Source organism: Dunckerocampus dactyliophorus, chromosome 19, assembly GCF_027744805.1.
Source record: "Dunckerocampus dactyliophorus isolate RoL2022-P2 chromosome 19, RoL_Ddac_1.1, whole genome shotgun sequence".
NCBI classification, from domain to species: domain Eukaryota; kingdom Metazoa; phylum Chordata; class Actinopteri; order Syngnathiformes; family Syngnathidae; genus Dunckerocampus; species Dunckerocampus dactyliophorus.
This window is the reverse complement of record NC_072837.1, coordinates 7,281,252-7,303,258: the sequence shown is the minus strand read 5'-3', so window position 1 is coordinate 7,303,258 and position 22,007 is coordinate 7,281,252. Positions and strand designations below refer to the sequence as shown.

General features: G+C 40.7%; 1 protein-coding gene across 1 annotated transcript; it reads left to right on the top strand.

Annotated features, from left to right (window-relative positions):
* Positions 1 to 6,304: 6,304 nt before the first annotated feature.
* On the top strand, positions 6,305 to 20,861 carry dusp10 (dual specificity phosphatase 10). The gene is made up of 4 exons (XM_054762421.1): positions 6,305 to 6,543; positions 7,184 to 7,995; positions 12,066 to 12,434; positions 13,500 to 20,861. The coding sequence occupies exons 2-4, from the start codon at positions 7,230 to 7,232 to the stop codon at positions 13,763 to 13,765; spliced, it is 1,401 nt and encodes a 466-aa protein (XP_054618396.1). The 5' UTR covers positions 6,305 to 6,543; positions 7,184 to 7,229; the 3' UTR covers positions 13,766 to 20,861.
* Positions 20,862 to 22,007: the final 1,146 nt, after the last annotated feature.

The window sequence follows — 22,007 nt, the reverse complement described above, 5'->3', positions numbered from 1 at the left end:
CATCCTTTGCCTACTTCTGTCTCCGCGCACAACGCAGACATTCATCATGCTTTACAGTAAAGCACAGATGATCGGAGTGAACATAACAGGTGGGCGTATCGATGTAAATATTAATATGATCAATACCAGAGTGGTATCCCAATGATACAAACATTCATGACGTTGAGCATTTAGAGTTGAGACAACGTTGCAAACTAGTTGTATTTGTCAATGGAGACAACGTCAAGGTGTAACATTTAAGCAACGTACTGCAATGTTGCAAAATAGTTGTATTCGTAAATTGCCACTATTTTATTTTACTATTACTAGTATTTTATTATTATGACTAATTCTCTTTTGTCAAAAAAAACGAATCAAATTTGGAACATTATTTGAGAGGTGACCAAGATCCAACGTCAGAAGCCGACGCACGCTGTTTCAACGTTGTGTTTGTGTCGTTCGACGTCATGACCTAACTCAGCAATTTATCAACGTTGTTTCAATGTCGTGTGGCTACTGGGATCAGCATCGGACTAACGTGATGAGGTCTATATTTTTTTGTTGTTTTCTATGTTTATTTATACATTTTTGTTCAAATATATTGTGTATATTGAGATGTCATTACAGTGTAACCTCGCTTTTCGTCATGAATCCGTTCCAAAAGGTCCAACAAATGCATTTTTTCCATAAAAAAATCATGTGAAGCTAATGAATCCATTCCAGACACCCAGAAATATTAACACAAAACACATTTGATCAAGAATATAGTTTTACATGCAGAAAACAATGGGAAATACATATAAATGAAGAATGCAATTGACTTCTTTGGCGTCCTAGTGGGTTATTTAGCAGCCGTAGCCAATGAAAAAAAGCACCCAAAATTACGCAGTGCACTTGAACGTCTTATTAGCACGGGGCGCATGGCGCTTATTAAGAGGAAGAAAGGAAACAGAGGAGACTGAGTCTGTGGTGTTGTGGAGGCGACCCCAGGATGCGAGAGATGAGACCCGATTACAGGTAAAATGGTTCTTTTTATAATAACAGTAACTGTGCAGTGGCAGGGGTCCACAAAAGAGCCGTTCAATGACAGTTCTCCAACAAAGGACAAAGCTCACATCTGAACTAAATCGAAGCGTGACTGAAATTAGCCACGTGCAAGAGATAAACGCAAAGCAGGAAAACACAGAGCAAGGCAAAGCAGGAAGAACTACCAAAATAAGAGCATCGAAACAGGAACTTAGGCATAAAAAAAGGGAAAATAAGCAAACTGTCACGCAGACAAACCCCCAGGGTGTGACAGTGTGCGTTCTATGAACAAATAAAACACACCCGCACACACAATAAAGACGATTAAAGGATTCCCTGGCTGGAATCTGTCCATCGTGTCCCAGCTGTAAAAGAACCGTTGTTCATTCTTCACAGAGACTGAATCACCAACGCACGGGTACTTTGTTTGGGCACTGGATTCCAAGGAACGATACGTGGGGCAGATGGACTAGTTTGTTAGGTGCAACGATTGGCTGTACAAAAACCGCAACATATTTTGGGCAATAATTTTAATTGAAAACAGAATCCTACAAAAAGCAGGGCATATGAAAACCGAGGTTCCACTTCGTAGTACGTACTACCAACAGCGCTTTTAGATTTGTTTAGGTATTTTGCACACAATTGTATTCACAGTTCCGCATGTCCAAAAGGAGTAGGATGAAGCAAAGCTTTTTTAATCCTACCCCCCCATCCGTTTTACATCAATTGCAATACATTTGTTCACTTCCTGTATTCCAAATACGCTCTCTCCTCGTTCAATACATTGGAAATTAATGACATAATGTAATAATGCGATAAATAGTAGAAAAATAGTAGTCGAGTTTCAAATGTAGTCAAATGTCTTGTCACCATAACTACTTGATTTGACGATCCTAAGGAATAATATGAAATAGACATAACAAAACATAGTTGGATAATGGGTGAGTACTGGCAATGTACTCACGAAGGAATAAAGAGTAATAAGTGTAATAATTGTTTGTAATAAAAGGGAATCATTTCACTATTTTGGTGATATGTTTAATTTTCCTTATATTGTTGTCTTACATATTATTACATTGTTCACAAATAAGTGTGTTGATACAAATATTTGTCTAAAATCTTGTGTTTTATCCTGATTATAATCACGAGCAACAAATTCAAGGCAAAAATCACAAACGCATTCAGTGATATTGAAAAATGTTCATGTAAGAAGTATCGGTATTGGTGATATTGTCCCTGTTTTTACTTGGCACTCGAAAATCACCCCTCGATTGATGATTTCTCCTAACTCCTTCTTGCATCTTTATTCCTCTGAATGATAAACGTTCACATCATGATAGGAGGGCATTAGTATATGCCGCCAGTTTGACTTTTAGCTCCATGGAACCAGTCCCGCTGGCCGAACTGGTTGAATTTAAATAACTGCTCGGGTCATGCAAACATCTTCTTTAAAAGCAGCATGTCTTTCCCATCACCGCGACTATCGTTTCCGAATGTCTGTCATAAACCTTGCATTGATACTGAGGAACTGCTACAAGCGTGGCAATGGTGAGGTACTGTTGATCACTTGTTGGTCTCGTCGTGTCAAAACGTGAACGGCATGATGAAGAGGATTGTTTAAATATCAATTCCAATTGAAAGCAGACCATCAGCTCCTTGTTAGAGAACAGCACATTGTGCAAAAAGTACTGAAACACTGAACAGGACATGCGCATTCAGAAGTTTAGAGAAGGCTGCATCCAGATATCCCTAACTTTTTGTGAATAGTGTAATTGAAGTGGTCTGCTGGAAAGACAAACAGCTTTGTCACAATGCAGATGTTCCATCATACATTTGGATTTAGTCCAGATGGTAAAGTAATACTTTTCTTGCCATGGAAGGTAGATTCAGACGCAGGTAATTGAATTGATAAAGCTTGAGTCGTTTGTATTCATTTTATGCGTTCCAATTAAATACCCTATACCCAGCACAGTATAAACAAAATATAGTAGTACACAACAGCGTATGACACAACATCTTGTGCCTTACATTATGACAGAGCATTCGCTCTTCACACAAATTCATCAGGAGCTGGGAATCCAATCCGAATAGGCTTGTCCATTTATAAATAACTGTACAGTGCACTAATAATAGCAGCAATAATAAATGCCCTGCATTGTTTCAGGTTGCTGAGGCTAAATGGGGAGCTGAGAGTATATTTAGGGTCTAAAGCCAGCATGAGTCTTGTCATATGTATAACAATGTAGTCAGCCAAGTGGGCGCACTCATTGGCACTGCTGCCAAATACATCATTTCTTGTTTCATTCTCCCTTGAAGGTCCCTTGATATTTTTCTTTGTGCCACCTTAAAGATACACACATGAACTTTGTTTTACAGTGTGTGTACCATGCTGGAAAATATGCAAAAGAGATGGTTTGGTTAAAAGAAAAAAGAAAGCATGACATTTTCCTATCTCTGAAATGACAGATGAGACATGAAGAGCGGAATAACAATGTCAGGCTTTTCCTAAAATAGAACCTTGATGTATGTACAGTGCATTGCTTAAACATGACAGAAGTACCGTAGTACGTTTGTGGAAAGCAGATAAAGAAAAAAAAACCCATGAAAATCTGCATTTAATTATACTTACTATCCTGCCACAGTTGTATCCCCGCAAGGAGCTCACAGTTATGATTGTTATGACAAGAAACGTCTTTCATTCAGATTCCAATGTAACAAACCATTTTTTAATAACAGCAGACACAATGTAATCGCATGATGTCTCACTTGATACAAATAACAGCAGTGGGCTAACATGCACGTCATCAAAACACCGCATTTAGCAGCTCGGTGAAACAATGCAGTATGTTGTTTGCATGTATGCCTGCGGCAAAAGGGTGTCAATGAATTTGCATCAAACTGCCAATGTCATTAATGAACTGTCACAGGAATTAGATTTACAGACACTCTCAGTGCTAAACTCAGTGATTTAGTAACTTATTGTGTTTCGACGTTTAAGCATGAGCTGCATTCAAATATACAGGACTTTAGTATTATATCTCTTTTAGTTGTACATTGAATATTTGCTTGGCTTCTTTAGATTTGCTAAATACCAAATACATATATTGTGTTGGTTCGACACATTTGACACATGTGACTAAAAGGCAACAATGACAACAAAAAAGACATAAAAAAAATGAAAATGATCAAAACTCTTCTTATTGCCGTAGCTTGACATATGGGGTTCTGTTCAAAAGTCTTAGGCCGCCACTATTTTATTGTTTAATGGACTGTTTAACAGCAATCATGTTGCCACAGCTAAACGTCCAAACAATTAGCAGGATTGCAGTCATCGCTCGCGGTTCGATTATCGCTCCCTAGCAATATCGTGTTTTTTCAGAAATTAATTAATTAATTAATGGTAGCTGTTTCACGGTAGACTGTGGTCTATTATCAGTCAAAACATATTGAAATACAAGGGATATGTAGTATTCTGGTCTCTAGGCGGCAGTAATGTCATTACCTTACCTGGCACTTGATGTAGCCAGCCATGGATGCAGACTGAAAAAAAGGCTCTCCTCCCATTCCATGTGGAAGTGGTAAGTTTTTCTTCTTACTTTGTCTCTCTTCCCCACTCCGTTTGAAACCAATTCTTAAGTTTAGAAGAAATAAGGCTAACTGATTCGCTCGCTAGCGTGTTACCTCTGAGTCCCTGCAGCATAAGAGTTGTGCACTGCGGTGTAAACAATGAATAATAGGAGTGTAATGGTGACCATAGGGATGTCATTTCATGTCTTCAGGGCTCCAGTAAGGTTAAAAAACCTATTTCAGAACTGTTTCTTTTTTTGCTCTAACTACGAAAATAGTCCATTTATTAATATTCAATCTAATACCACGGAAATTCATTTATCGCGGTCGGGTCTGGAGCCAATTAACTGCTATAAATGAAGGACGACTGTACACTAAAAATACAAAACTGATTTCCATTAAAATAGAAAACATTTCATAATTACAGCAGAAGAAAAACTGAAATAATATTTGATGTAGTCAAATAGTCACAGGTTTATGCACATATGTATCAATACAGTAGTTTAATGTGCGCTGTTTAAATGCACCTGCGGAAACGCGGACTATAACTTTCAACATAATTTACAATAGCCCTATTTTCTTTAAAGCAGGGGTGTCCAAAGTGCGTCCCTGGGGCCATTTGTGGTCCAAGGCTTGTTTTAATTGGCCCGTGGAACATTCTAAAAATACAATTAAACAACAGCAAAAGTTAAAAAACAAGCATATCTACATGGGTTGGTTTTAGACTGTTTAAACAATTTCAAAATATCAAAACGGCCCTCTGGTCTTTTGATTTTTCAGTATGCTGACCTCAGCGGATAAAGTTTGCTTGAAAGTGTTGAGAATAGGTGTGGGTGGATCTGTCCGAATATCGATAGTATCAATACCGAGGGCAGAATCAGTATAAGCTTGATACTGTCATGATGAGCTCGACATCTTGGGGTTCTCTCCTATGTTAATTTTCACAATATCTGCTTTTTTGTGTTGTTGATATTCTTAAATGTGTTTTATTGTTTACAAACTCAGGGAATAAGTTCTTGGACACAAGGGGCAAAAAACTCAAAGATTTGAATGAAAGCCAAGAGTAGCTTTTGCATTACTTAACTAATTTTGCACTATTGCCTTGATTTTGCTCAATTAATTGTACTAGCACATCATAAAAAAGAACAAGGGAATCATTTTATCATTTGGTTGATATTATTACATCGTTTTATACTACAGGTATTGTATCTTAAATTAATTAAAAGAAATATATCATCAAAATATAAAATATTAAATTGTTCAGTAAGCAAGTTTGTTGATAAAAATATAGATTTTTGTGTTTTATTCTGATTATAATCAGATTATGATCAGAAATGAAAGGCAATAATCAAAAAATTCTTAAATGATCTTTACATTTGCAAATAAAAAGTTAATACCGCAGTATTGGCCCTGTATTTACTGTACTTGGTATCGAGTAGACACCACAAGTTTTAGTATTGCCAACCCCCAGTTGACGAGCAGTACACGAACGCACCGCGTCTTCTTTTCCAAAACGACGAAGCGGCACGTGAACGCACCGCGTCTTCTTCCTGTAGTCTGCTGACGTGGTTTCTGATTGGCTGCTTGTGACATCATCGCTGCTCGTACTTGAGGCTGAAGGCGGTTGAAGCCGCGGTTTTGAAGCGACACTCCCATCCTTCCTCCTCCTCCTCCACTGGCTCGGAACCAGACGCCCCGGTTAAACCCCTCCCACGGCAGGGCGGGACGTCACTGTACTCAAAAGATCACGTTTAATATTCATGAAGTCGCGAATTGGCTCCTACTCGCGTCAGTCCCGCTGCGCGACTTCTGTAGGCTGGCTCACTTCCTTCAACATTATATCTGGGCAACCCGGGTAAAAGTATAAAAAAAATGTTGCCGATCCACTGTACGTGCACCGACTGAATGGAGGCACCCCTGACACCGAGCGGAGATCGTACATTACTGGGCCAAAGACCGCAACACACACCGGTAAGCAGACATTCAAGGCAAGTTTGGCAATTAGAAGTTGTTACAAAGAATGCACTTAATGCATTCATTTCCGTGCATCCATTTCAATTCGGTTGAAATGCATTTAATATAAAATGCAACATTGTCCATATTTCTTTATTCATTCTGAACGCCACGTTTTATTCAAAGCACGTCCTCCTGCCGGGTTTTCTTCAATGAATTTGTCCATGAATGATTTTTGTGCTGTGTGCTGGAGGATGACCACGGCAGGGGAGTGTGCATGCATGGCTGGAGTCCTTACATAACATGCGCTTAAAACGCTTACATTATAAGGAACTGCCGTCCATCTTTATGACTCTCCACTTGTGGGGGGAGATAAAACTGCAGTGATGCAGTATTTTGGTTTTTATCTCGCCTGGTAAAAGCTTTGAACAACATTGCAGTAGCAGGAGGCTGATAATTACCTTGAAGTGACTCACTTTAAAGGCTGTTCATTAATAATGTGATTAGTGTGGGTGTTGCCACCTCCAGTGTTTTGCTTCAGCAGATGTTATGCACGGTGATCAAACAGAAGCAAGCAGACTGTGTTTATTCACACTTTTCATCTCACTGAAACTCGCAATTCTTCAATAATATCAAATATTTGCCTGTCTTGTGTCAGAGCGGCGTTTTGAGTTCTCCGTAAACGTCCAGCCCTCGGCCTCCCCATGCCTCCATCTCCTCTCGACGACAGAATTGTGGTGGCGCTGCCAAGGCCGATCCGACCTCAGGAACTCCAACTGCGACTGGACACCAGCTACCTGGACTCCATCGCCTCCACCAGCAGCGACGAGACGGTCATCAGCACCACCGTGGTGAAGATTCGGGCGACGGCCAATCTTGTGACGTATATGCCCTCATCCAAGGGCTCCACGCGCTCCTTGTCGTGTGGATGCAGCAGTGCCAGCTGCTGCTCTGTCACCACCTACGAGAAGGACAGCCCGAGCCTGAACCACGGTCAGGTGAGCGCCAGCAGCCCCAACCTCAGCTATGCTGGACCACCTATGCTCAGCAACCACGAAGCATTAAGCGCCACCAGCCTCGCCCCGGGCGCCGCCACTGTGAGAGTAATCCACCCCAATGAGCTGGCAAAGCGGATGACCTGCTGCCCCATGGGTCACCCTATCGGGCCGGTGCCGGTCATCATCGACTGCCGGGCCTTCACGGAGTACAACAAGAGCCACATTCGGGGGGCCGTGCACATCAACTGCTCTGACAAGATCAGCCGGCGGAGGCTGCAGCAGGGAAAAATCACCGTGCTGGACCTCATCTCCTGCCGGGAGGGCAAGGACTCATTTAAGGGCATCTTCTCCAAAGATATCGTGGTCTACGACGAAACCACCGCGGACCCCAACAGGCTGGGGCCCTCGCAGCCTCTTCACGTGGTCCTGGAGTCGCTGAGGAGGGAGGGCAAGGACCCCATTATTCTCAAAGGTGAGTGGATTTGTCAAGGGATGGCGATACAAAGGCATGATAGGCTGGAAATGGCAGCATATAAAGGGATAGAAAGTGCAATTTCATGGGCCTTAGTTTGACTCTGGAGGCACTAAATCATTGTAGACGTCTGGGAGCAATAAGCGCTTTTGCGGCGGTTGGAGCTTTAGTGGCAACATAAACCCTCATGAAGCCGTTAGGGGTTGCATAATAGCGTGCAGTGTTTGTGTAAGGCCTGTTAAACTTTGACCTTTATTGTTTTGCTCAGCTGACCTGGCCTGTCAGCTCTGTGATTGTCGTTTAATCACGCACACTGCAGCATAAACACCTCACGTTGTATAATATACTAGCTTCTGTATGATTGTTGACATAAATAAGAGTACAGTGCCGGATGGAAGCAGCAGCTGTTGGTTAAGGCAGTGTGTTGAGACGCTGCCATGTTTTCCGTCAGTGGCGTGTGTGTGTGTGTGTGTGTGTGTGTGTGTGGAGCTGGAGCAGTGTGTTGTATTAGGGGGCTGGGCTGTGAGTGGTCTCTCAACGCCCCTGAATCACTGTCTGGTTGTGTAAATGCTGAGATTCAAGCATTCGTACCGATGCTGTTAAGCATTATTATTCCACATAGCGTTGCCACGTCTCAACGGATAAGAACAAAATGTGCTGCTTGTGCAGGACGGGTGATTTATTACATTTCTTGGTCCAAACGCTTATTGGTAGCAACCTCTAAGGTCGAATGCGTTCATGAATGCTGCAAGACTTCCAATTTTTCCATTCGAAATGATAGAAAAACAATCCAAACTGTCGCTATTATAAAACCTTTAACCAGAAAACATTAACAGCTGTGGCTGTAGGCAACCTCCCACAAGATGGCAGTAACTTTATCTACCTTTGCATGCGCTTTAAAATGTATGCACGGATCAGCTGTCAGCTGTGTGAAACTTATGTGTGTTGCTGTACTGTTGTCTCATTGATGGTTTTAATGCTGCCTGAGCAGTTTGCACCTCATCGCCATCAAAACATCGGTTCTGTTGCTGCAGTGTCGTGCAATACAGTCGCAATCCAGCATTTGCGACCCTGCAAATTTGCAGATTTTTGATCAAAACATATTTTAATCTGTGGGCAAAATTGTCCAAAATTAGGCCATTTATTGGTTGAAAACGCATCTTATTCGCCCTATGTGGGTGAAGCTTGAGTTGAGCACAGGGAGGAGTCAGAGGCAAACTTCAATTTGCTTGAGGTGTTCTTTATATGCAGTCAACACACTTACCCATCACAACACAGCTTATCAACCCAAATGCCTACCCCACTCACGGTGCAACCAGTAATAACAACACATGTGGAACACATGTAACTGTACCACAAGAACTATGTGGGTATCAAAATAGATGCTGTAATACACATACACATGCAAAATAATGGTATTTTACACTAATTTATGATCCGCAAGGCATGCTGGGAAGCCCACCTGCACACTTCCCCAACAGGAAGTTACACAGCATGCCTTGCAGGTTATAAATGAGTATAAAATAGTGTTGTTTTTCATGTGTTTGTAAAGCTATCAATGTGAGTAATTGAGACGACCATAAAAAAGTCTATTTTTTACACTCTTAACACAAACCAACAGGAGGTCATCAAACCAAACGCCTCCCTCACTCACGGTGCAACCAAAAATAACACAACTAGTAATACAAAATGTAACTTTACAACCCACAGGGCATGCTGGGAAGCCTTCGCTCACGCTTCCCCAACAGGAAGTTACTCAGCATGCTTTGCGGGGTATAACTTTACATTTTGTGTTCCACATGTGTTATTTGGTGTGTTATTTTTGGTTGCATCGTGAGTGAGGGAGGCGTATGGTTTGATGACATCCTGTTGGTTTGTGTTAAGAGTGTAAAAAATAGACATTTTTATGGGCATCTCAATTACTCACATTTTTTTGCCATTCGTGGGGATCTACTGTATACCAGTGAAATAGTATTACGTAAAATTGACCAAATGTGTTTGTCGGAATGATGACTTGACTCACTTTTTAATCACATGGAATAGTCACACATCTTTAATTCCATGATTTTGTCCTCAGTCATGCAAATGTCCCACACTGCTTCCTTTGTCCACACTGAATTCAACCGCATAACGTTCCGTGCTTGACCCATTTTTGACCTAGCCTCCAACTAATTGAATATTCCCTATTAAAAGCCCCTGTGTAGGGCATAGGACCCTAGGCCGCCTCCATTTCTGACATGCACTTTCCTCAGAGGCCAAAGAGCTCCGTTCAACATTCGCTGTCCAAATCGCAGAGATGAGATGACAATTCAGACGGAGCCAAATGAAACAGGCTCTCTTGTGATTAACATACTGTATTTGCTATGTTGTCAAACATGAAATACATCATTACTGTTTTCTGCTTCATGCTCCATGAAAACGGAACCTTCCTATACATAAATGCTGCACTGTGCGCCTGTTGTCTGTGGCACGTAAACAGCAATTGTAGTGTAGTACTATAGATGTGGATAATAGAAACTGTACATATTTCTATTGAATTAGCTTTGTATTTAACTGAATCAAAACCAAAAACTGTCAAGAGAGGTATTCTTTTAATGTTTATCACTGCAATTTTTGTTTTTAGTTGTGTAGCGTGTGGGACAAAATATCGACATTGTGATGTATTGTTGTCGCTTTCGCTAATGGCATATATGACAGTGTCGAATATTGATAGTATGCCTGTCAATGTATTGTATTGCAATGTTTAGACTGTCTAATCTGTCTAAAATGGGGAGCTGTTCAATGACCTCATACTGAATCATGACGATCCTTGCACTGTGACCAATATGTGCACTGACAGTGTGTGTGTGGGTGTGTGTGTGTGTGTGTGTGTGTGTGTGTGTGTGTGTGTGGGAGGGGGCAGCTGATCTCCACAATGCAACGGCATCAGAGGCGACAGGTGCAAACCAGTTATTTAGAGGTCAAAAGTTCATTGCAAGCCATAAAAAAAATATTAAAAAAACTGTAAATTGTTTATGTAATCACAATTGTGGTAAATTCTTCTTCTAATTCTGTTGTTTAAACAAGACACAATAGACTTTTGCCAAGGTCGCACAATAATGCCTCCCAGCTTAGCGGCTAGTATAAAGCTGCATTCAAGACAACTGGTTATGTTCCAACCTGGAAAAATGCATTGGAACTCCGCTCAAGGTAGCAAAGAGCATAAAAGACTACATAAATGACCTTTTTTCTTTTGTTATACTAGATAATAAAACCATAAAACACAACAGGTTCTGCATTAAATCTGGTGCATAGACATCTTGGTTTGTTTGTATAAAAATTTACTACTAATAAATTTGGGCCAGTGAAACCCGCTCTTACTCATAAACACACAATAATGGGACTCAACTCTGTACTCATATGCACCTGGTCCGCCAGAGAATAAGAAGACACAGCATGAAGGATTAGTGTTGCCAACTACTGTATATTTAGCGAGTTATCTAATCGGACCCCTTTAGATTCAGACAAGTGACAACAGGCAAGCGACAAATCTAGTAAAGAGACTTTTGGAAACGCTGACATGATAGCACGTTCTATTTGTAAATACATTGTTATTTGGATGTAAAACAACCCCCTTTTGTGTGGTTTATGTTGGTATAGTTGTTTAGATATTTGAGCTGTCACAAAAGCAAAAAATATTTGAAAGTTATGCTTGAAATTGATCTTTTCACCCAAAAGTTGTTTTTCTCCCTTTTCTAGTCAGGAACTGATATTTTCCTGAAACTTACTTATGTTCTACGGCTGATTACTAAAGAACGGAAAAAGGTAGACACAAACTTTTTTTTCTGATGAAAGACAGGAGTCTAATCTTTCTTTTGGTAGGTTCCATGTTTATATAACCATAGAACACATTATTATGTGTGCCTTGAAAGATCGGTCAAAATCGTCTAAAATGGCCGGTACTGAAGGCGTAGTCTTTTGAAAAATGTCTGGGATTGAATGAGTTAATAGCATGAGAAAGTGTCTCCATACGTTTGACTGGTATTGTATATGTCGCATGGTGGCACTCATTTCATCGCTTGTGTTTGCAGGAGGCCTTAGCTGCTTCAGGCAGAGCCATGAGAACCTGTGTGAACACTCGCTGCACCTTCACGAAGGCTTGGACATGGGCGCAACTGCCGGCCTCTCGGGGGCGCTACCTCACACTCTGCCCTCCACCCCGGACATAGAGAACGCAGACGTGACGCCCGTCTTGCCCTTCCTCTATTTGGGCAACGAGCACGATGCTCAGGACATCAACTTGCTGCAGCGCCTGAACGTGGGCTTCATCCTCAACGTGACCACCCATCTGCCGCTCTACCACTACGACACGGGCCTGTTCATCTACAAGCGCCTGCCTGCCACCGACAGCAACAAGCAGAACCTTCGCCAGTACTTTGAGGAGGCTTTTGAATTCATTGGTAGGAAAACATATACGCATGTTAACATAATGCTGCATATTTACGTATGAATGAAAGTCTGTAAATATGTAGTGTGTGGACCAAGGAAGAACGAATTCAATTTGAATCTGACATTTTTTGTGCACCATTACCATCGTGCTTAACCTGTCCAGTATGTGAGAACACGCTGGCTAACAAAAGTCTTTGTATGAACTCGTTTTTGTTCAGTAAAAGAAACTTTGACACAATTTAGCCAATGCATTTTTAAAAAGAGATGTTTGTACCAGAGTAGTACTGACATTTGATAACCGCACACTGAATGTTGCGCTAATAACTTTTTCCAGTGAAAGGTATTTATACCCATATGTTGTGAGTTTGTGTTTTTTATTATAAGAATATTATAGAATATGTTAAGGAAAAAAATTCAAATATGAAAGGATGATAAATACCGACCTACAATAGCAGTCAAAAGTTTGGAGGCATGTTCTCATTTAATAGCATGAGAATCTGTCTCAACTTTTGACTGCTGGTCTGTATGGCAATTAAATAAAATGAATTAAAGCTAAAGCGGTCCTGTTGAGGACAATGTCCTCAAGTTGCATGCGTTCCAAATATTTTGCAGTCAAAGACCAAAGAAAATACAAATAATAACAATAATTTACTGAAATGCACGCTAAATACAGTTTGCATTTGAAAATAAGACACTGGGAGGTGAACAAGGCATGAAAAAGGGCCTAAAAAGGGAAAAATCCAACCAAAAAAACACAGGAAAAGGTCTGAGTGTGACTATTTTCAGATACAATCTAAACTACAACATTATCTGTCATTGGATTTGTTTGGCTGATTGTGTCACATGGGCAGAGGTACAACGCATGCTGTTGGTCTGTGTATTATTTTCTCTGTGCTTACAGTTACTACCGTAAAGACCAGAAAAACTGTGCAGGTTTATGTAAATCTGTAGTACTTCCCTAAAATGTATAATTGTTAAGCATCAAAGTAACGTAATGATATGTTTGGGTGTGTATAGAAACGTCTGGATCCTACGTTGACACTAATTGTCACTATGTTGTGGTTCCGTTGTTCCAGAGGAAGCACACCAGGCTGGTATGGGCCTTCTGATCCACTGTCAGGCCGGCGTGTCTCGCTCAGCCACCATCGTCATCGCCTACTTGATGAAGCACACCTGGATGACCATGACGGATGCCTACAAGTTTGTGAAAACCCGGAGGCCCATCATCTCCCCGAACCTCAACTTCATGGGCCAGCTGCTGGAGTTTGAGGAAGACCTCAACAACGGAATCACGCCACGGATCCTCACGCCAAAGCTGATGGGTGTGGAGACCATTGTCTGAAACCGCTCGCAACACTCACTGGGCATCCAGTTTGGAATGTGAGTAAGCCGCTATTTTCTTCTTTGAATCTCCCCACCCGTGCTCATCTTGGACTCTCTGGAGTGCCAAAGCTGTGGGTCAGCAAAGCTGTGTGGGTCAGCACTGATGAGAAATGCCAAAAATCCCTACTGTTTGGAACCTGGCCTGCGTCCCGGAGGAGGAGTGGATGAGTTAGAGATGTTGAGACAGACAGACAGAGAAGGTGCTTGGAAGAGTTCCATTTGGGACTGCAGAGGAGCGAGTGTGCGGATAGAAGATGTGACGGGAGAAACTCCGCTTTACACTGTGGCACACGTGTTGGCGGGACTGGCCAAACCAAAAAAAAAAATAAACAGTTGAAGACATGTCTGGTGTGTTAATGTTCTATTTTTATACAGGGGTGACCATTACAAGCCCACAATGGCTTACTGTGCAATAATTTCAACATGGAATGCAACCTTGATATTACGTGTATATATTGCTAATGATGAAGAAACATTTCCAGCTGAATATTGCTGTATTGTAATTATTACTGTTTGGTTCAGTACAATTATGTTTAGGTTGCATTATTATTATTAGGGATGGGCTTTGACCACATTTCCTTCAACTAAAAAGAAAATGAACGGAATGGGAGAATATCTGAATGTTCTGAACTCCTGTTTTTACGCCAGTGTTGTACTGAGCAAGGATACTGTTTCCCAACCTTTACTGAGCCAAGGTAGCAAAAATGTCATGGCACACCACCAAGCATGCCATGGCTTATTCTGTTGTACGAATGGCAACAAGCGGAGAGACAGGTTCATGATGTACACTGTCTGTCTGTTTTGGGATACGTTCCTTTTTGATAGCATCAGAAACTGTCTCCAAACTCTTCCACTAGTTAGCAGAAGGCACTACCAGTCAAAAGTTTTGGGATGCTTTATCATTTAATTGTATGAGAAAATGTCTCCAAACTTTTGATTGGTAGAGAATCAAGTGGAAGCACATTTAATTTACATAAATGATCATTTTCAGGCCAATTAAGTGAGATTGGGCCACTAATGTGCCGCTGCACAGTGGTTGGGAATCACTGGGGTAGAATGAAGCTGCACCTGGATGTAGTTAAACTTCCCATAGCTGACATGGCAAACTGGAGGCCATGTCCACACAAATACGGTTATTTTAAAAACGTGTTTTTTGTTTTGGTCATGCGCAAACCTAGATTTTGTCTTTAAAAATTGAGCTTTTGGAAAACACAAAAATTCCAGCATCAGATTTTTGTGTGTGTGGGGGGAGGGGGGCGTTAAAATGTATCTTTTTGCTTTGTGTCATAAGAAATGTGCGACCTTATCTTATGTTTTTAAACCTTATTTGACGACAAAACATGACATTTTTGGCTTGTGCGTGCATGCGTATTTTAACAGCCATGGCCGGTTAAAAAAAAAAATTCTTGTTGTAAGTGAACAAGGATTTTTAAGCTAAGTACATGTCATTGTGCATTTAATATCTCACTATTTAGATGAACAGAGGCGTTAAAATGCTCAACCAAGTCAGCTGTGGTAGCTTTTTCAGGATTGTGATTAGACAAAATGTGCGTTAATATGTCGACAGATATTGTTTTGGAAACGCCATGCAAGGATGGCAATTATTTAACACCGAAATGTGCGTTTTTTAAAAATATCCGTGTTCATGTGGTCATAATTGAGTGAATCAACAGCGCCTCTGCTGGTTACAGCGAACTAGTGCACTCAATTTTGTTTCAATTTCTTAATACATCATGAAATCAACAATTATATCGACATAACAGCCAACAATTGTAAATGATTACGCCCATCCCTAATAGTTATTGGCACAGATGACTGAGTGCATCAGTGTTTTTCCTTTTGCCAAAACCAAGAGAACCACAAAGAAAAAGCACTGAAATAATCAGTGACCATAACAAAACAGGGCTACTTGTGATTTAAATGGAACATAAGAGAATAACTTCACTGCCTGCTTTTCTTGTCTTTTTTTGCTCTTTGTGCCAGCTCTATTGTAACAAGTCCTTATTGTGTGTGGCTGTGTGGCCTAATACGTCTTCTGTGAGCGCTCTTCATTATCAGCCAAGCTGTGGTAATAACACATGGTAGCAGCGGTGAGATGCAGCCTCAAGCGCTTAAAGGTTGCTGTCCGGTGTGACCTTTTTAACTCTTGTTCTTGTTGACACTGAGCTACAGTCGAGCGAGCATTTTTGCCTTGTGTAGGTGCAAGGTGTTGCTGTCACGTGCTGTTTCTCTAGTGCCTCTTTCAATGCCTTAACGCTCGTGTCACCACCGGGCCTGTGCGCGGTGACATCACGCGCACATGAATGCAGACCACAATGAAGTCGTGTTTGATACAAAACGTACATACCACCATGAGTTAAGTAGAACCTCTTCATGAGAATCTAGTTGGATTTAGTACAAAAAAGTTGTGTAATGAGTAGAAAATGGCTTTTTGTGGGGTCGCATTAAAAAGTACAAAGTAGTTTTGACATACAGTGGTGTGAAAAAGTGTTTGCCCCCTTCCTGCTTTCTTATTTTTTTGCATGATTGTCACGCTTAAACGTTTCAGATCATCGAACAAATTGAAATATTTGTCAGTGACACACAACACAACTGAACACAAAATGCAGTTTTTAAATGAAGCTTTTTTGAAAAAAATCCAAACCTACATGGCCCTGTGTGGGGAAAAAAGTGATTGTGCCCTAAACCTAATAACTGGTTGGGCCACCCTTAGCAGCAACAACTACAATCAAGTGTTTATGATAACTTGCAATGAGTCTCTTACAGCGCTGTGGAGGAATTTTGGCCCACTCATCTTTGCAGAATTGTTGTAATTCAGCCACATTGGAGCGTTTTCAAGCATGAACCACCTTTTTAAGGTCATGCCACAGCATCTCAATAGGATTCAGGTCAGGACTTCAACTAGACCACTCCAAAGTCTTCATTTTGTTTTTCTTCAGCCATTCAGAGGTGGACTTGCTGGTGTGTTTTGGATCATTGTCCTGCTGCAGAACGCAAGTTGGTTTCAGCTTGAGGTCACCAACAGATGGCCGGACGTTCTCCTTCAGGATTTTTTGGTAGACAGCAGAATTCATGGTTCCGTTTCTCACAGCAAGTCTTCCAGGTCCTGAAGCAACAAAACAGCCGAACACCATCACACTACCACCACCACATTTTACTGTTGGTATGATGTTCTTTTTCTGAAATGCAGTGTTAACTTTTACACCAAACGTAATGGGATAGACACCTTCCGAAAAGTCCAACTTTTGTCCTGTCAGACCACAGAGTATTTTCCCAAAGGTCTTGGGGATCATCAAGATGTTTTCTGACAAAATTGCGCCAAACCTTAATGTTTTTGTTCAGCGGTGGTTTTCGTCTTGGAAACCTGCCATGCTGGCTGTTTTTGCCCAGTGTCTTTCTTATGGTGGAGTCATGAACACTGACCTTAACTGAGGCAAGTGAGGCCTGCAGTTCTTTGGATGTTGTTGTAGGGTCTTTTTGTGACCTCTTTGATGAGTCGTCGCCGCGCTCTTGGGGTCATTTTGATTGGCCGGCCACTCCTGGGGAGGTTCATCACTGTTCCATGTTTTCACCATTGTGGATGATGGCTCTCACTGTGGTTTGCCAACCTTTTTCAGACTGATAGAACTTAATTATCAGTCTGATAGATTTTAATTAATTTATGCGTTAATTATGCTTTAACGGGGAGGGCAATCACTTCTTCCACACACGGCCATTTAGGTTTGGGTTTTGTTTCTCCCTTCATAATAAAAAGTTTCATTGAAAAACTGCATTCTGTGTTCAGTTGTGTTGTCATTGACTAAGATTTAAAGTTGTTTGATGATCTGAAACATTTAAGTCTGACAAACATGCAAAAAAAAAAAAAAAAATCAGGAGGGGGCAAACACTTTTTCACACCACAGTACATAATGCCCTGAACGCAAACCAGAAAAATTGTGCAGTCACAATAATACTTTTTGTTGCCATTCAATGTGATTTTCCTACTAAATTCTTGGCAAACAAAAAAACACATGAATTGATCTTAATTATTCATACACAAGCCCACATTTGGATGGGAATGGGTCTTATCTTGTGAAAGTGGCAAAAGATTGTTAGCCGAGAGTGTTAGCCGATCCCAGCTGACTTTGGGCGAAAGGCAGGGTCCACCCTGGACTGACCGCCAGTCAATCACAGGGCACATACAAACAGGAAAGGAAAGGAAAAGGAAAGTATTAAAAGATACTAATTTCAATATATATATATATATATATATACATATATATATATATATATATATATACTGTATATATTTTTACACTTTTACAAAAACTTCCACTTGGCAAAATATTCAAACCCGTTCTCAATACAGGCATGTGAAATGTACGATATCAAAGAATACAAAAATAAAACCATAAAATGAGATATTTTGCTTACATTGAGCACAAATCACAACTGCATGTGTAAAAGTGACCTAAAGTAAATATCCCATTTATGATCAGACCAAATGAAATCAGTGAAGCAGACAGGTGTGTGCTCTAATGAGTCTTTTAATTAGTGTTGGGTGACTGTGCTGTGTCCAACCTGTTTTGCAACAAGATGTGTTACATGGTGATGTTGAAGGTGTCACATATCAGTGTATGAAAACCGACTTTTTTACTATACTGGGTACATATTTAAATTTTGCTATAAACATTAATAATAGCTACAACCCTGGACTGTTGAATGTTTCTGGGAAAAAAAATGTTTGCGATACGTCCGACAGGGCTGTACCATGGACTAGTGGTTGGCATGTTGGACGTACAGTCAGGAGATCGGGAAGATCTGGGTTTGAATCTCCGTCTGTGTGGAGTTTGCATGCACTCGCCAGGTACTCCGGAGAATATGCATGTTGGGTTAATTGGAGACTCTACATTGTCCATATGAATGGCTGGCGAACTGCCTGTCAAACCCTGGCCAAAGTCAGCTGGGATAGGCCCTAGCATACCCCCGCGACCCTAGGCATAGAAAATGGATGGACATTTGCGATCCACTTTTGGGTCCCAAACCACCAATTGACAAACACCACCAATCACTGCTCTAGATGAGGGGTGTCCAAAGTTTGTCCCGGGTTGGGGGGGTTCGGGGAGTATACAAGGAAGTGTATACTTAATTGTGTATACTTGTGTATACTTAAGTGTATACTTAATTTTCAAAATGCAAAAAAAAAAAAAGAAAATGGTGAATATATAATATGTATACTATAATAATATACAATATATTCACTCATATTTTGAACACAAATTTGTCTTTTGCCACTTTGTGTCATTTCCGACCAGAATGATCTCGCCAGGGCATGCTTGTCCATGCTGTCCACCCTGCCCCTCTTTCTCGTCGCTCTGCCGTTTGAATAGTCTCCGCAGCAATCTGCGAAGACAATTTTGCAACGCAGTCGGGTCATTCGAGGGGGGAGGGAGTGAACCTTGTTTTCCAGAAAATGTCCAAATGTAAATGTCAGGTACTGTATGAGCCAGGGAATACATTATTTTGGGCTTTACTCGTGTAACTGTGAAATGACAAAGTGAGCCCCATGACTATTAATGCAATTTAAAAACAATATGCACATGCACAAAGTTTACCCTTAAACTGCTGCATCTGAGTATATTCTCTCATTTTGTGCCAGTTAAAATGAATTTTACTTTCTGTTGCGTTAGAGAATTACAGTCCTGGAAATGATTCTACATATAGACTTCTAATGAGGAGACTTAATTGACTGAACACACCAGACGGACGTGCAGTCATCGCATACTGTAGACTGATTTATCTTTCATTGAAATTTGCATGGAAATAAACACATACTGTAGCTACAGAACAGGGACAGCATTAACACCATTTTTATCACACACCCCCTTGCTAAAAAAAAGGCCATCAATTTCAAAAGTCAGCGAGAAGATGTGAAGAGTGAAAACACACACACACACACACAGATACGTCAATAATCTCTTTTGGAAATCCGTGCTATGCAAATGAAAAGGTAATTTTGAGGATGTTTCTGCAACTCCGAAGCATGAATGACAGATTGCAACCTCAGTGTGGATGATGTTTTATAAAAATGTGTAAAAAAAAAAAAAAACGCGCTGACGTGTCCTCACATGTATCATTGTGTCTTTCGGTGTCAACTGGTGCTGTGCTGTAAGTAACCATTTGGCACGTTTGTAGCTTCTGCATTTATATTCAGCGATTACCCTCGGGCAAAAAAAAAAACCCAACAAAAAACTAGGAGCTTGCCATCTGAGCCAATGTTATTTACAAATAATGTATGTTTTCTTTGCTGGCTTTTTTTCATATGCACTGATCTATTCGATTGAACAATGTAAACAGTGTACTGTAAATTGCTTGAACAAAGAAGCATGCTAATTGCTCCTGGTGTGTGTGAAGGACTCTTGCAGTCATTCTGGTGCTGTCCGTCTTTCCCACAGCCTTTTTAAAATGAGTCCATAGCTAGATCTGTTTTGTTTATTGCGTTCCAGAATATTATATTTGATGTCTTGAGTCTCTGCTTTGGGCTCAGAGGCTCCATTGGAATGGGCTGTAGTGTATAGTTCTATATTTTATTTTGTTTGTGTTTCTTATCAGCATAAGTATATACAACATGTGAATATATATATATATTTTCTTTGTATGCGTACAGTATATCATGACTATTTTTGCACTGACCTATGGACAGATGGATTTATTTTTCTCCACAATGGGTGCTATTATAACGGAGGCCTTCTCCCTCACCTTTTTGCATGACTTGCTCAAAATTCAACTGGTTTGTCATCTGTCCTCCTCTTCTTCTACTCCTCCTCCTCCTCCTCCTTGAAACTGTTACCACTGAAGCACTGTAATTTTGTAATCTCTACTTGTAAGCTTTGAAAATAAACAGGGAGGCCTCATGTTTGGTGATCTGGAAGTCTATTTTCTACCCCAGAAAATCATTTCTTTGTTTTAATAACTGGCTTTGTTTTGATTGACAAAGCTTATTCACAAACTCATCAGTTTCGAAGGAGACTTTCTCATAAACGGAAACAGTTCCCATCTGTCTCAAGAATGACATCACTCTCTAAGCGGTCCTGTTCACTGCAGCCTTTTTTGGAGGCCGACACATGTACGGCTTTGCGTTACCATGATGGCGATCAAACGTGAACCATGGGAGAGACATGGCTTCCGGAGAAAGGACATTTCCAACCTACAGTGCTGTAAAGTATCTCACAAGTGAGGATACCCTTCATTTCAGTAACCATTATATTCTCTAAACAGGGACAACACTACTATGATTTTAATAAAACTGCTTCAGAATGAGGATAAGCGGCATAGAAGATGGATGCATGGATGCTTCAGAATGTCACGATTCATGTCTCCCTCAATGAACTGCAGGTCCCCAGTGCCGGCGGCACTCATGCAGCCCCAGATCATGATGCTACCATAACCATGATTGACTGTAGGCAGGACACAATTATCTTGGCACTCACTTGTGTTGCAACAATGGCTGTGTGTTGACTCATTTTGACTCAGTGACTAGTAAATCTGACTACTTTAAAGTATATCCGAGTTTCATGTCTATAGTGTTGTTCCATGAGAAGATACACTGTAATACGGTTGCTGAAATATGAGGAGTGTCCTCACTTTTGCGAGATACTGTTCCGTTTAGTCCGGCAGTCGCTTGCAAAGGAAGAAAATGGCAGATCGTCACCCGGCTAGCTGCCAAAATCATGGGTGGAGAAAGTCGATGTGGGCTTGATATTATTTAAACTAGCCCGAAATCTAAACAGCTTGCTTAAAAGACACTTTTTCTGACATAGGCAACTCAAAAATCGCACCTGATGGTTGGAGACGCACCCCAGAGATCCAAATATGTGTTTACAAGCAATAAAGTTTTCAACAATATAGAGTGGTACTTAATTTGTTCCAAAAAGGTCCAACTACAACCCAAACTGAGGCATTTTTTCCCACAGGAAATACTATAAATCTAATTAATTAGTCCCAGACACGCAGAAATATTAAGAAAAATACATTTTATTGGGAATAATTTTAGTTTTACATGCTGAAAACAATGCAAATTAATTATAAATGAAAAATAGATGGAACTTATTGTCAATGCAGACTTCACGTAGATCCTGGCAAATTCAACAGTGTTTCTCACCTTCTTTATCAAATTGGCGGCACCGTCTATGGGCCCATGGCTGGTTATTTAGCAGTCGCAC

What these genes read in the sequence shown, in the direction of transcription:
- dusp10 (XM_054762421.1), top strand. Translation starts at nt 7,230, where the DNA reads ATGCCTCCATCTCCTCTCGACGACAGAATTGTGGTGGCGCTGCCAAGG. An exon ending in GGACCCCATTATTCTCAAAG is followed by an intron (nt 7,996 to 12,065) that starts GTGAGTGGATTT and finishes TTGTGTTTGCAG; the next exon opens with GAGGCCTTAGCTGCTTCAGG. An exon ending in GGAGGCTTTTGAATTCATTG is followed by an intron (nt 12,435 to 13,499) that starts GTAGGAAAACAT and finishes CCGTTGTTCCAG; the next exon opens with AGGAAGCACACCAGGCTGGT.